General features: G+C 36.4%; 1 protein-coding gene across 1 annotated transcript in view; it reads left to right on the top strand.

Moving 5' to 3' along the window:
- Positions 1 to 15725, top strand: part of CDC42BPA (CDC42 binding protein kinase alpha (DMPK-like)) — a gene marked incomplete at its 3' end in the record, with an annotated part of 162247 nt that overhangs the window by 54616 nt on the left and 91906 nt on the right. Inside the window, exons 2-4 of the mRNA XM_010086172.1 lie at positions 3643 to 3734; positions 10431 to 10514; positions 15012 to 15107. Coding sequence (XP_010084474.1) covers positions 3643 to 3734; positions 10431 to 10514; positions 15012 to 15107 — 272 coding nt within the window. The remainder of the gene's footprint in view (positions 1 to 3642; positions 3735 to 10430; positions 10515 to 15011; positions 15108 to 15725) is intronic.

A 15725-nucleotide genomic window follows, 5' to 3' on the forward strand; every position in this document is an offset into this window, starting at 1 on the left:
TCCAGGAGGAGCCAGGGGACATGCTGCTCACACTTACCTTCTGGTTTGGAGGAGGAGGAATTTGATTTGGCGCAGCAAACTTCTGGTCCCTAATCTGCATCACACATGGCTAGCACCCTTGAAAAGGGATGTCTGCGTGGAAAAAATCAGCTGTCCTTCTGTGTGTTTCTGTAGGTTGAGTGAAGTACCAAAGGAAAAGCCCATACTGCCTTTTGGTCTCAGAAAGCTGCAAAGAGAGTGTGTCTCTCTGCTATCAACGATCAAGGAAACTGCCTCTCCTGAAAAAGAGGGTCTAGTTTTCTGTTAACTTCATGATGGTTCTGTTTATGGGGATGGGGAGGTAAACAGGGGAGGGTTGTGTACCTGTATGTTTTAACAGAGCTGCATTGCGGGGACCCCTTTGAGCACATTGCATTTTGAAAACTGTTTCCTGACCTTACGGTCTGCTGCCTTTATAACAGCTCATATGACATTGCCAAAGTAGTTGCAAAAAGTCTGCCTGTTAACCTCATAGCCTGGAAAGCTGGATGTATGAAACGGCTGTCTGAAGATATGCCTTCCAAGACCCTTGGCCAGGCCAAGTTTTCTGTAATTAAGATTGCTGTTGCCACAAGAACAGCAGATGTTTGCAGAACAGACAAACAACATCGATGATAAAGCAAATTGACCTTTTTTGGAACAAGCTATGTGGAGCACATTCCTTGGGCAATTTTTTTTTCATTTTTTTCTTTCTTTCCTTGGACAGTATCTTTCTTCATAAAACTGCTTGGCTATACGCTGACATGTCTATTGCTAGAGATGATAAAAAAATAAAAGAGAAGGGTTTACAAGAAGGGTTTACAAACCTTTCCACTAACACTGATACTACAAATCATTAAACCTAATCCAAACCTATTTTTGTCGGCTGTATTTTACTGAAGTAGTTATAATGATGTTTATTTTTCCAGTGTCCCTATGGGAACCCTGGAAGATTCCAAAATGTAGTAATTAAAGAATGACAGGCCTTTCCTTACAGTATAAAGTGAGGAAGAGTTTTGTGGTTTAAGCAGCTATGCTGTTGCTTGTTAACAGGATATTTTGCCTTGTACTCTAGCCAGGCCTATAATGGTCAAAAACTGTTGAAGCTGAGAACTACTTTGTTTTCAATCAGTTGTTTTTCAAATTAAAAGGCTGTAAAGGCTTGTTTTAATTTGTTCAGTAGTATTCGTCAGTCGTATTAATATTTGTATAAAATTAGTTGGTACAGTACAGCTGAGACTGTCCCAGTAAGGCAGTACATTTTGTTGTCACTTACTGTTTCTGCTGCAAGGCCTTTCTTTTAAGGTGTAAAAGATTAATTGAAAGTTTGGGGAATCTTTAGGAACTTGAGTAATATACTTCTGTTTAAATTACATTTTAAAGCTATTTAAAATGTAATATTAAACTTGTATTTTAATTGTATAATTAAATGTTTTGAAAAAAAATTTAAAGTAAAAATATAACTGCAGTTAAAATTTGAGTGTCGTATGGGTGCATCTTTACTATTTGGGCCTAAACCCAAGTTTTTTTAGTCACAAGTTGATGTTTCTGTAGTTATAACAAATGTTACTCCTGGTAGAGAATTGATTCCTGGCTTGTGAGGAATTTTAGAAAAATTGACAGAGTTCAAAATTTGGAACCTCTGAGATTTTTGAAGGATTTCATCTGTTGTACCACTAACATTAGAGGTGTGCTGTATTGCTTAGCAAGAGAAATATAAGACCCCATGTTTTTGCATTGTTTTTCAGATGTGATTTACAATGCTAATTTAAGGACTAGGACAAAGAAGCTTTATGGTGTTTTTTTTTTAGGTATTAAAAATACAGGTAACTTGTGTCTTGACTCAGTTTATAGAATTGCTTTGAGTAGAGTGCAGTAGGCTTTTGGACAAGGATTTTGTAGTGCCTTGAAGGGGTGCGTGTTAATATCAAAATTAAAAACTGAATTATGCATTATCTGTATACGTATTAGGGTTTGAGGTTTTTTTGCAGGACTAGTTCATAACATTAGAAAGAGAAAATACTGAATTCTAGGAGAACCCAAATGTGTTTTCTTACATGTGTCTAGATATAATTTGGTTGTTATGTGGGAGGGTTTACTTTTGGAGCTTTAGAAAACCAATTCCCATTTCTGTTTAGAACCATTATTTTCAACAGATTGTTCTGCAATATGATGCCTCTTGGAACTCTTCGCTGCAGATAAAGCTGTGCTAGTTCGATCAGCCTCTGTACAGATAGAAGTGGACTTAGATGGGTCACTGTACCATGAAAGCATACGTTTAAAAGGTTTTTATGGCTCCTCATGATGCATCTTTTTGTTTCTTTTACTTGATGCAAGTATATGATGGTCAGTGCCTTGTCTGTTACAAAAATTCTGTCCCTCTTTAATAGATGTGAAACTGTGGTGAAGTATCTGGAGCTGCTTGTTTAGGATCATTGGGAAAGGCAGCATTTGAGCCAGAAATTGAACTTAACATTTTCTGAGACCCGTTCCAGTCCTGTGTACGCTGATTTATACAACCTTCTTCTATGGGCAACTTTTATGAACCATATTTACTGAAGCTTCTGTTTTAGTAATAGCTTTCATTTGTGCAAAGTATTAAACATTATTTTAAAACAATTATTTTTAAAAGAACTTTTCCTGCTTAATTATTTAAAGTTATAGGTTTTTTCTTTTTTGCCAAAGGTTGTGTTACGTGTTTTTTGTAGTTGAGTTATCAGTAACTTGGAAGTTTTGCATGCATGCAGAGAGCATGTCTTAATGAACCAGGACTGGTTAGTTGTAGTGCTAAATGGGGCTGAAAGAGGGGAACAGTCCTCCTGATACTGTTCCATTGCAAAGAACACTGGGGTTACTTGGCTGGAATGCAAGACCTTATTTTGCTTACTGCTTTCAAATATGTTATAAAAGAAGGGAAAAAGAAGAGGGAAATGAAGCTTAACTTTATATACATGGGGTTTTTCCACTGAATGTGTTAATAATGTCTTGAGTACAACTGTTCTTGCTTCCAGAAGCCAAGAAATTACTACTAAGCGTCCCCCATCTTCAAGAATTGGTCTCCAAAAATATTGCATGATACATCATCTAGGCCAATATTGCCCTTCCAGTTATCATTCATCAGCATTTTGATTTCGTTGAAAACAATATTGTTTTGCTCTTTAACAGAGAAATTAATACTGTCCAAAATGAACTCATTATATTATACTTTGCTTTTGCAACCAGACTTAACAACATACAGCACAGTGCTATGAGCATGGAAGACTGTAGAAAAATATAGTCAGCTCAACTCTCTTTCTTTCTTTCTTTCTTTCTTTCTTTCTTTCTTTCTTTCTTTCTTTTTCTTTTAAACTATAAATGAAAAAAAAAAAAGTGAATGCAAGCTTGCTTTCCTAAACTTTTTCTCACAGCAGTTTTGGCTTAGTTCTTATGGGTCGTTACTTCTAGCTTTAAACTTCATTATATATCATTAGGGAATATAGGTATATAAGCAAAGTTGTCTGTTGTTCTCAGGGCTCTGATTGCATCTATTTTATGTTACTGTTACCTGTTGGGTTTTTTGGGGGGGGTTTGTGTGGGTGGCTTTTTTTTTCCTATTTACATGATTGATATTTTTGTTTTTTTCAGCCAAACCTTTTACATCTAAAGTGAAACAGATGCGACTACATAAAGAAGATTTTGAAATCCTGAAGGTGATTGGTCGAGGAGCCTTTGGGGAGGTATGTATGTGAGGGAGGTGGAAGGAAGGGTTTGAATAATGCTTCTGGAAATTTGCAGCGCTGAGGAGAGACAGTTAATAGCAATATACCAGTGTAGGGGTTTTTACATTATTTAGGCATAATGGACATTGTAGGCCCACCTGATATTTGATGCACATACATTTTGATTTATACATTCTTTGACAGCTCTTTTTAACTCTCTTAAATTTTGAGGGAAGGCAAGTTCACATGGATTAAGAGACCATGTTTCAACTGTCTGATGATAAATCATTTGCTTGACTGTAGTTCTTTCCAGTCAGCAGGTGGAGACCAGTAAGTTACTGATGGTATAAAGATCTAGTAGTTTCTAATAATCTTAATAACTGGATGGTCTGAAAGTATTTTTCAGCAAGTTAAATAGCCGAATATTGATATTGACGTTCTAAGAACAAAGAGAAATCTCTCTATTCCTGTCACTTCTTTTCCTATTTTTAATTAATATTTGAATATTTTTCCTGAATTTCTTTTAAAGAATTTAGGAAGTGTTAGTTTCTTTTTCAGTTGTCACCTGCTGCTATCGAACTACATGATTTTTTGATGCTTCTTATTAAACCATAAGGCTCAGAGCAACCTGTTCTAGTGGAAGGTGTCCCTGCCTATGGCAGGGGGGTTGGAACTAGGTGATCTTTAAGGTCCCAAACCATTCTATGATTCTACGATCTCTTATTTGAAGTCGTCAAGCAAGGCTGTTGATCACTATGTTTTACGCTAGCCATGCTACATTATGTAGGTTGGGGAAACTTGAATAAATAAACTTTAACTTTCTGCCCGTTCGTAATTATATTAAGTGCATACGCTTTGTTGTTCATGCAGGACACTACGTATGTAGAAAGAGCAACCTAATGCGTAACAGTGCCTTGAGTTTTTGGTGGCCAAATATACTACAGATGGATATACATACAGATAGTATGTAGAGCTTCCGCAGAAAGTACTTCATACTGCTGAAAATATGTGTGAACTGAAACCTGAAGTATAAGAAAAAGATTTTCTGAGCAATGTCTTCATTGCTTTTGGAACTGGAAATATGTTTGTTTTTTTCAGTTCTCCTTGGTATGAGAGCATCTCTGGAGGCTTTATGGCATGTGACAGAGAAGAATTGGTTTCAGGTTCACTTACATGTTTGCATTATGTGTGAAAATTAGTCTTTTCTAGTCTGTGGTTATGGAACAATAGAGGAAGCATGTGAGAAACAGGAATTTCTGCTGTAGCATATGTCACTCCATACTCTAATGATGCCTACATGCAAATGTCGTCATAGGGCAACTGTAAAAATAACAATAAAAGAGTAGTATTTATTTAGCTACTTTATCACTTTTAGCTGGGTTTGCTCATCTGCAGTAATGCTTTTTTATAAAGGAGACTGAAGCCTGAAGTTATTCATGGATAATTTATCTTTAGTCTGAACCTCCACCACAAAGAATGTTGCATTCTCTGTTTTGATGTAAACGCTTCCTCTTAAACCATTGGCTTTTCTCAGTGCTGCCACAGTAGTTGCAGCTGAGTTCATATACAGATTGTATAAGATGTAAGAAAAAATTACTAATGTGAGTGCTTTCTTGTGAGAAGAATCATCTGTGAAACCTGCCTTACATTGTGTTTTTAAGAGAAGACATTTTTGTCAGCTAAATCAGCATCCAACTCCACAGCAGTTTAACCACAAACAAACTGTAGCTCTTTCTCAGGAGGCTTCTTTATGATGAATCATCCCATGAATAGTGAGAGCGTAACTTTCCCCGTCCTCTTCTGAGGACAGTCTGTGTAATCGGTTAGTTCTCCTCTTTTAGAACACTGTTTCTTTCTAATTCCTTATCTGAGAAAGATAGCGTGACTCTACTTAACTGCCAAAATCTTTGGCAAGGGCAAAACTGATGTTCTCTCAGTGAAGGTGTTTGGTTTTGTATGTTATTAAAGTAGGACTTTCTAAATATTTCCAAGGATATATGTTAAATTTTCTTGCTAGTTTAAAGACAAGAAGTTTCAAGTCCTGCACAGACATTTGTCTAAAAAAGTCAGGTTCTGTATGAAATTACTAATTTCCCTTTAAAATAACCAGTAATTATCTGAGCAAGGTTGAAAAAAGGACCACCAAAATTTATTGCTACTTAAGCCACCAAAAACTATATTGATATTAAATTACAAAATACTTGCATGGTTCAGTAGGATTCAGTAGACTACAGTAGCTTACTGAGACAGATTAAGAAATCTGGAATGTATTTTCTTTCCAGCAAACTATAAATGAGACCAAGGTTGCCCTAGGTTTCTGGGAGGAGTAATTTTTGTCTCCTGAATCAACATAATTCTGAAATTCTGTAGACTACAAAGTTAGTGCAAGTTTTCTTTGGCACAGTGTCTGACTTGTTCTTATTTTGATTTTACACTACTCAATTTCTTCAATTTGCATAGTCAAGAAATATTTCCCTTTTTGTTTTTATAAGTTTGATGTAGACAAAAAGTAGTTTGAACTAGTTATTGCTTATAACTGTAAGAGTTCGTTGTTCATAGTTTTCTTTTTCCCTTACCCTGCTTGCTGCCAGTCTGAGAATGCTTCCTTTTTGTCAAATTAACAACAAGCCCTTTCCCTTTCCATACATGCATTTACTTATTTATAATTTTATCTAAGAGAGTGTTGTCTTTGGAAAACACAGATGTTTTGCTTGGAGGAGGAGTATTATCCTGGTAAAATTAATAATGTGGGCATCAAGTGTTTTCGTTGTGCTGGCTTTGGGCAGCATGGTTTGAAAGACTTAAAGAACTCTAAACAAGAAGATTTTGAACTTGGCAGTTGAAGGGTGCTGCTAGGAAAGGAGAAGGACCACTGTTGAGTCCTGTAGGCAACAGGTCTTACAGCATGTCTCTCAGCAGTATAAAAGTGCAGCTGATTGAAATTTCTAGCTAACACCAAAATTTTTAGCTCATTCTGTTATTGCTTTGTAAAAAAAAAAGAAGTTCTGTGCTTGCTTATGCAAGCAAATACTATGTTGTTATGCTGTTGATGTTTCAAAGATGATGAATTTTGTGGTCTTGAGAACTAGTTAGTCACTTCTAGATTTTGACATCCACTTAAGAGCAGCAACGTTCCCTCTCACTCCCTCAGTCCAGAGGTTGATGGTGTGAGCTAGGGCTTTGTAAGAAAAGCTGAAGGAGTGCTGTGCTTAGATTCCTTTAGTTTTGCAAGTGAGGTTAGGCTGTTAATTCCCTATGTGTCCCTTTGAAACTCAGTGCTTGTTTCTGGAGGGCAGCCTACTCCTGATGAACAAGAAAACCAATGCTAGTCCTATGGTTTTAAAAAAAAAATTTCTTCCTTTTTCTTTCTTTTTTTTTTTTTTTTTGTTGTTGTTGTTTGCTTGTTTTCCCCATTTTAATACTTACTGTTTTAGCTTTTTTCTGTATAAGGCTATTCCTTTTTAAGCAGAGGGAATTTGCAGACATGTACCGTAGAGACAAGTAACCAAGTTTGGGGCAGAAAGTGTCTGACAGTGTGCCAGACTGTACTGCTGTTTGTGGGAAATATGGAAAACTGTTGGAAGAATGGGGGGAAAAAATCTTACTAAACCAAGATGTTTACATCAGCAAATACCAATCATTTTTTGTTGGGCTGCTCACAGGAAAATATAAATTAAAAAAAAACCCCAAACCTTTAAAAGTTCAACTTGAAGAAATTCCACTAGCAAGACACTTCAGGATAACTAGACGGGGATGGTTACCCTTTCTTCTGTCTTGACAGCTTATTTGGGAAAGGGAGAACATCAAAACAGAACTGTGTGTATTTGGGCCTTTGTATACACAGTATGTACCTCTTAGTGTGTATGTAAACACAGCCTAAGTCTGTAATCCTATTTCAGAATTTTTTGTTTCAATTATAAACTTTATAATTCTGCTCATTGCTGAAGTGTCAGATTTTTCTTTCACCATCCCGAAATAAGCATTTTAGAATTTACTTTCATAAACCACTAAGACACTTCCAAAAAGATGCTGTCATTGCAGAAAAATTATGATGTTTTTGATCGTGTGTGTGTGTGGTGGTTATTGATATGTAATAACATTAATGGCTTTCACAGACTAAAGGACTGCTTCTGACTGATTGTAAACACAGCTGGTAACCATGAGTCTATTTTTGTTCTTTAGTCACTCTTCAATACTATTACACAGTCAAGACCAGGTTGGATGAGGCTTTGAGCAACCTGATCTAGTGGAAGGTGTCCCGGCCCATGGCAGGGGGGTTGGAACTAGGTGGCCTTTAAGGTCCCTTCCAACCTGAACTGTTCTGATTCTGTGATTCACGGAAGGTACCAAGCCCTCAATTGTGTCATGAAGCCCTGAGCTCCAGCAGTTAACCAAAGGGAGATCTGTAGCTCTTTTGGTCATGTGAAAGTGAATGCCGTATAGGACACACAAATCTGGGCAGCTGTACAATTAGTGTATGTCTTTTGATAGCTGAGTCTTTTGCAGAGTAACACAGCCTTTCACTGAGCATGCTACAGGCAAGAAATGAAATCCTGGAGTTGGACTTCAAGTACGTGGATTATCTTATGCCTCTGGCTGCTTATACTACAATGGTTAATAATGGGGAAAAACTTGCTTTTCATGCTGGACAGCCGCAGCAGTCTACTCAGCTCTAGGACCAACCTTTTAATTTTTCCCAGCAACTGTGGCAAAACTCTGAAAGATCTTTAGTGAAGAATTACATTGTAGCTTAATACCACACGCTATATCATGGGAAGGGAGTCACTGTCATCCAAGGTAGGATACCGTTTGAACACCGCCTAGTTTCAATGTGAAGCCTTTCTCCTCCTGCCATTTCTAATTAGAAATTGGTACAGATATGGCTTATCAGAGTTTCAAGCTGGCTTTAGCTAGTAAAGTAAAAGGAGGGTCAAGGTTCAAATCTTCATTGTGAGTTATGTATCACTGCAGAGGATTGATCTTTCCCTCCTACAGAAAATTGTCGTGCTCGGTCTTGGGGTACCATGCACAGGAGAGTTGACATTCTTTATGAATTAAAATTAGAGTATAGTCTAAAGTAACAATCTATTTTTGTGTTTCAAATCTGAAAGTACCTTGAGGGATCCCAATTCTGGACTTGAACCTCAATTTTTATGCATAAAGTAACCTTTAAAAATTTCAGTTCATAAACTAGTTTAAACAAGTAGATGTTGCACCTTTCTGGTTTTTCTCCTTTTTTCATTTTCCCCCCACCACCCCCGGTGGCCCCAAGAGTTAGCAGTTTCAAGAGCAGGGCTGATAATGTGTTGCTGCATATATGGGAAATCACATCTGCTTCAGCTATGAGTCTGTAGCTAAGCAGGAGGTATGCCTTTAGGTATGCTTTAGTTTAGACATCTGAGCATTGCAATCCTTCAACATGTGCTTTTGCTATGTTCATGAAGCTGCTGCAGCTGATGACACATTTGAAGATGGTTGAAAGAGGTTTACATGACACTTTCTTCAAACTGTCTGATCCTGCATTTTCTTTTCTGTTATCACTGTCTTTCCACATAGCTGGATTACTGATTATGAAAGAGGTGGAAGGAATGTAGGATTCAACCTTAGTATTTTTTTGTCACTGCTCTGCAGGATGAAGATGATGATAATCTGCATGACAGCATGTGTTTGTGACCAGATGCACACTTTTATCTCCTTAAGCCTTAACATTTATTTGAAAGGGAAGAGACAGAATGGGAGAGTTGGAGAATAGTTGCTAAAATGTATTGATTGCTGAACTTTTCTATAATTGGGGTGTGGTGTAGTGTAGTGTTCTGATCAGCAGCTGATTCTGTGGCAGATTCCTGGCCATTTTAGGTGAGACACTTAGCTTTCCATACCCAGAGAAGCCTGAACTGTGACAACGTTTGTGTAAACTTCTTCTCTCCCTCTTTCCTAAAAATGTTCCATGTTAGCTTTTATTATGGCTAAACAAAACTATAATATTCTCAGAAAAGGACTGTGTCAGTTGGCTTCGTTGATATATTTTTACATAGGCATATGGTATATTATGTTCCAGAAGCAATGAGAGGGAGGGAGCCTTGTGTTTCCTAATTTTTACTTCTCTAGAAAATGTGGATTTCACTGTTTCCCTGCCACTAATAACAGACATGATAAAGAGCTCATTGAACTTCAGGTGGAAAATTGTGAATTAGTACTTTACTATATCTTCGATGAAAGTCTAGTGCATTATTTGAAATGAGAGTGGAAGTTGTTTTATGGCAAACCTGCAGTTTAATTTTTGTCTAAAACCTAAAAGATTGTTTATTTTGTTTTAGAAACTACTACATTGTTGTCTTTTCTTGGTGGTTATGGAATTTATTGTGTAGGACTGGGAGGATAAATCCAAGAATATAAAGCATACAGCCAGTGATAGCTTTATGATAGTATGATAGAGCAAGAAGTGTGATGGTGAGAAATACCATTATTCATCTACAGTTACGTTGAAAAAATTATACATAATGAAAGCTTAAAATAGACTTGGAACTTTCGCAGAATGAATATCCTGTACTGTTGAGATGTTACTTTTTCTTGATGGTGATGGTATGGTATTGTGTGGAGAGTAAAGCTAAGTGTCCAGAACACTGAAGAAAAAAAAAACCTAAAACTACAAGGTTTAATAAAATTTATGACAATGTGCGTTTTCATGTTTTAACTTTCATTTAACTTTTCCAGGTTGCAGTAGTAAAACTGAAGAATGCGGATAAGGTTTTTGCCATGAAGATACTTAATAAATGGGAGATGCTGAAGAGAGCTGAAGTAAGATTACGGAAATTTTTTCTCTAGTCCTGTACCATCTTACTATGCTGAATTTTTACTTTTTTTTCCACAAGACTTTGTGTGTATATGGAGATTGAGAAGGTGCTTCCCTACTTATTGACAGTATGAAGATGAATATTAAAATAATATTCATTCAATAGTTCATCAGAAAGGGTTAAAATGGCATGGAATCGTGACTTAGTTGGGGCTGGATGTTTTAGACATTATACCTCTTCTGTAATTGCCCAGGAATTACCAACTGTACAAGCAATCTTTTAGTGCATTTATTCCAGCTAGGAATGTAGCATTTAGCAAGTATTTTCCATGGTGAAAGGTAATTACTGAGCTATAATTCAACAAGCCTATTAGTTTATCAGTAGTTAGAACTTAGTCAAGGTCCAATCTGTAGATTGAAAAATCAGGAAGATAAGTTTTCAAATTCACTTGAATGCATGTTTCATAAAAAATGTCCATCTGCAAAAATTTGTGATGGAAAGTTCCTCATTAAAGCTTGAGTCCGTTCTGTGTTCTGGAAAAGGTGGAACAGCTCTTTCAACAGCCCTGCTTTGCCTTGGGTTCCTATTTTCATTGTATGACTCCACTCTTCATAAAATCCTCAATATATTTCCCTGTATTCCTTTTGAAAGAAGCTTATAAAATGAAGTCTATGCCTGAAGACTTGTGTATTGATTTCAAACAGACCGAAACTCTAAATTGCTTTGAAGTTCTTCATGTATGCATACTAAAAATAAACTTCCTAAAAAATAGACTCATAAAAATGATAACTCAGTGTCTTACACATACAAAGTTGCTTTGGCTATTGAGTTTTCTTTAGTTTGGATAGTGCAAGTATTATCTTGGTGTCTCTTCCAACTTGCCTGATTGGATTATCTCTAACCTCAGTTTTTCTTTGAGCCTCCTTCTTTGCTACTTTTGGACTGCCTTGCTGTTCAGGTGATTCCAAGTTTATTCAGATTTCCACATTTATGTTTTAATTATGTCTTGTTAGGAAATTAGATCAATGGGAAACCATCACACTTTTGAAAAAAAAAATATGTATCCCGACAAATTAAAGCCAATTTCTGATGTGTGCACATCCTGTCTCTTTTAATGAAAATGTTATCACATTAAGAAGTATAAATGGCATGCTGATTGAGGTTAGATGTACAAAACATGTTTCTTCTTCATCCAGAAATTATTCAGATACTGAGCAATCTGGTATTAGTCTCAATACAAAGAGATGTTTCTCTCCAAATCAGATGTCACTACTGTAAGGTTTATTTCAGTGAAGAAGAAAAAAAAAAAAAAAAAAAAAAGACCAGAAATAAATTCCACTCTATTTTTAAATGTACCCTTTTAAAGTCAGTTTAAAAGCTATTTCTTTCCATTAAAATACAGTTATAAATAGGTTTGAAAGTTTCTTCTCTATGCAAGGTATTAAGAATACTCTTCCCATGGGTCCAGCTGAATTTCTGGAAGTCTGAACCGTTAGCCTAAAAAGAATTAGAACTATGTTTTTCCATGTATTTGTAACCCATGGGTATACAGTGAAAAGAGAACCATCTGGAGTGAAAATGCATTACAAAGCATGACCTTCAACAACTGTAACCTGTCATTTTTAAATGTTGATGAACACATCTCACTTGTTACTACTGCTAGGGAAAATGACCCATTTTGTGTGTGTTAGCAATGTGCTGCACCAACACTGAAATACGCAGGAAAATCATACAGTCCAGCAATGCGAGACAAGCATGTAGGTAGGTGTATACGTAACTGGCAGAAATAAGGTGTTCATATATCCCTGTATCAATTCTGTGGGAAGTGGGAGTCATTTTCAAAAACGGAAACTCTTAAGAAGCTTGCGAATGCCAGATTAAGGTTGATGACTGCAAGCTTGAGAGTAACTGTATGCAGAAACGTTGTTACAATGAAATTATACAGGTTGCAAGATCAGTGTTCTCCTTGGTGTCATAAAGAGCAGAAGTTTTCCAAATACTGGCCACTGTTGAAAACTTCTGAGATGTGATGTAGGATCAGGGACATTACTGATACAAGGAGTACCTGAAAGTGTGTGACAGCTTGCTATTACACTCCTGGACCTGTTCGCCTGAGTGTTGACAGTCACTTCGAGTTACATGTGTGCCACAGTGATGCCAGATGAGGCTCAGGGGAGACTAGGACAAATATTATGCAGCATGGAAGCAGTCAGCACTCCCAGAAGGTGCTAACTCTGAGCTGTAAGGACATGAGCACTAAATAGCCAAGCAGCCCAAATTCTTGGCTGGTTGAAGGCTGTGATAACAGTATAGATACAACCAAAGCCCTAAGTTGGCTTTGCTGTGCCAGAGATTTGGATCAGATGACCTCTGGAAGTCTCTGGCAACAATTCAAGGACACTGTACCTAGGGAAGATGAGGTGCAATGGTGAAATAATGAAAGACACAAAAAAAAAAGCTTCATTCGAATTTTTTTTTTTTTTTTTTTTTTGCCATGAATTAATGTAAAGCCCATGAACCACTTCATCTCTTTGACTGTTACTGTCTCAACTGTGATCTACTGTGGTAATAGCTGCTGCTGTCAGTTCTAGGCGTACTGCCCAGAGGTGGGTGTCAAGAGTGCTCAAGGAATGCACGGTCTTTTATTAAATCATGGCAAAAACAAGTGGAATGATATAAACTCTCTGTGGTAACTAATCCTGTGAATTGTGTCATAACAAGTAGGGAAGCTACCTGTCATTTATCCTTGTGAAAACAAGAGTTCATAGTCTATCTGAAGTGTGTCAAGAGTTTACAAACAAGGAAGGAAAAAATCAAGCTGAAGCATGGAACAGCTTTTCTTCATTCTGAAGATCATCCTTTCTCTTTCTCCTACACCAAAGTGTATTTTTCATTTAATAACCTTGAAGGGAAATTGTTTAAAGTATGCTGTGTTATTTTTTCAAATTTCTGTGATTTATCTCATGCATTGTGCTATGTTTAAAGCATACCATCTTTGCATTATTCTTAGTCACTGTGTTCACCAAAACAAGAGTTGGTATGGCTTATTTGCTTGGAGGAGGGAGTTATTTTCTCCTTTGTTTTTACTGCATGTATTCTTGTGCTTTGCTCAATCTAAAATGATATTTTGCTTTTCGTTCTTCCCTCTACAAATCTCACAGCCAACAATAACCATGTCAGAGTTCTGGTATTTGCCTATTGTTTTTGGAAATGAAATTGGAAAAGTAAGACAAAAAGGCTTGATTTTTCCTTTAAATTTAGCTGTCTCCTGAGATGGAAGAGACAGAGTGTGGTTCAAATTGATGAAACATCTTTGTGAAGTAGCAGAGTGTGCTGGAAGAGATTATGGTCTATGTTTTTCTCTAACTCTCCATCTGCCTTCTAAATAGAGCCCATACAATTACTACTCTTTCTACACTATCTTTTAGACACTCTTCTGAACAAATTTGTAGTTGGCTTTGCTGTTTGCTACCTTTTCCTTTCTTGTGATACTCACTTCAGAACTCAGTCCCTTGAAAATGTTGTATCGTCTTTCTTTGCTATAGTTTCTTTTTGACTTCTCATCTGTTTGGTCATTTTCCTGTGTTATTTTGCAAAACGACTTTTGCTGAGGTATTTTATTCAGTTCTTGGGGCAGGTTGCAAGACCTCCATTGAATTAACTGCCTTGCTGCTTTCCAGGTGATCATTTTATTCAGATTTTATCTTCTATTGTTTTATACAAACCTGTTTCATACAAACATTCTCCAGCTTCTCTTAGGTATCCTTTAGCATTTCCTGACAGTTCATGTTCCTCCTCTGTTTCACTTGCTGTGAAGCCACCTTTTGTCTCCTGTGTTTCTTTCCAGTATATTGAGGGGAGATCCTCGGGAATGTCTTATGTCTGATGAGCAATATTCAATTCTGTCCTGCTTGTCTTGAGCAAAAAGTGTTGAGAAACCTCTGACTGGTTAATGATTGTCAAATCATGACTACACGGGAGTTATTGTCAGCTACTTTCAAATCGAAAGAAGAACCTTGCTTATGTGAAAATTCAAGTGTAAACTAGGCTAACAGCATGAGGAGATAAAACAATGACACAAGACTCCAGAATCTAGTTCTGTAACTCCTGTTGCAGTTACATAATGTAATTTTTGATTGTTTTCTTCAATCTTATATTGCTATTCTGTCATTAATGATACTTGATTTCAATATATGTATAAAAAAGATAAGATTTTGACTCGGGGTTTTTAGACAATGGGAAACAGCAGTTTATTTCTCCCTTTGTATCTCTTAGTGATATAGAGAAGTACAAATGTTTAAATTTAAAGAAGGTGGACTTTCTTGATACCTAGTTTTTAATAGATTTTGGGGTGTTTGGAGAGTGTAGCAAATGATTTTTTACTTCTGACACCATTTTGAATTTTTTTCCCCAAAACATAGTGTTAAAACATAGGCAACTTGCAAACTGTGTCTCTTTATAGATTTTACTTAAAGCCTATAATTATTTTTCTCCCCCTCAGACTGCCTGTTTTCGAGAAGAGAGAGATGTGTTAGTGAATGGAGACAACCAGTGGATCACAACATTACATTATGCATTCCAGGATGAAAACTATTTAGTGAGTGTTGCTTTTATTTATTTATTGATAGAAATGCAGATTCTTAGTTGTGGTTTGAGAAAGAAATATGGTTTTTTATTTGTTAGGTTTGTGTTCTGGACCACAGAGACCATGTGAGCTTCTGTGATTGTGCATAAGATTCTGAAGGGTAGAGAGTGGTCAGAAACTTTTCAAGTTTTGCTATAAGTGTCTCAGGAATGCAGCTTTATTTTCTAAACCATTTTGCATTTGTTGATAAAATTTGGTTTATCTGCATTTTTTTTCTTATAATTTGTCACTTCAGTTTAATTGGGTTGATAAAAATAAAAATGCACTTACTACTTCTATTTGAATGTAATTTTTGTGATTAATGTTGCTGATTATTGTTTTACAGTTAGAAATAGGGAATAGCCTCGTTTTGAAACAACAGTTCATTTTGACTGGTCTTTAGTTTTTTGAGGACTTAAACCTGCTAAGATGTCATAAAGCAATAAAATGTTATTGGATCATGGAAGAATGCCACTAAATGTTCATAAATAAGACTTGGAAGCTGTGTCTCTTTAATACTTTAATACTTAACGTTATTTAGTTTACAAGTATTTTGAAAGATTTGCAAAAATAAGCTAATATGAGGAAAGA

Source organism: Pterocles gutturalis, unplaced genomic scaffold, assembly GCF_000699245.1.
Source record: "Pterocles gutturalis isolate BGI_N339 unplaced genomic scaffold, ASM69924v1 scaffold40060, whole genome shotgun sequence".
Taxonomy (NCBI): Eukaryota; Metazoa; Chordata; class Aves; order Pterocliformes; family Pteroclidae; genus Pterocles; species Pterocles gutturalis.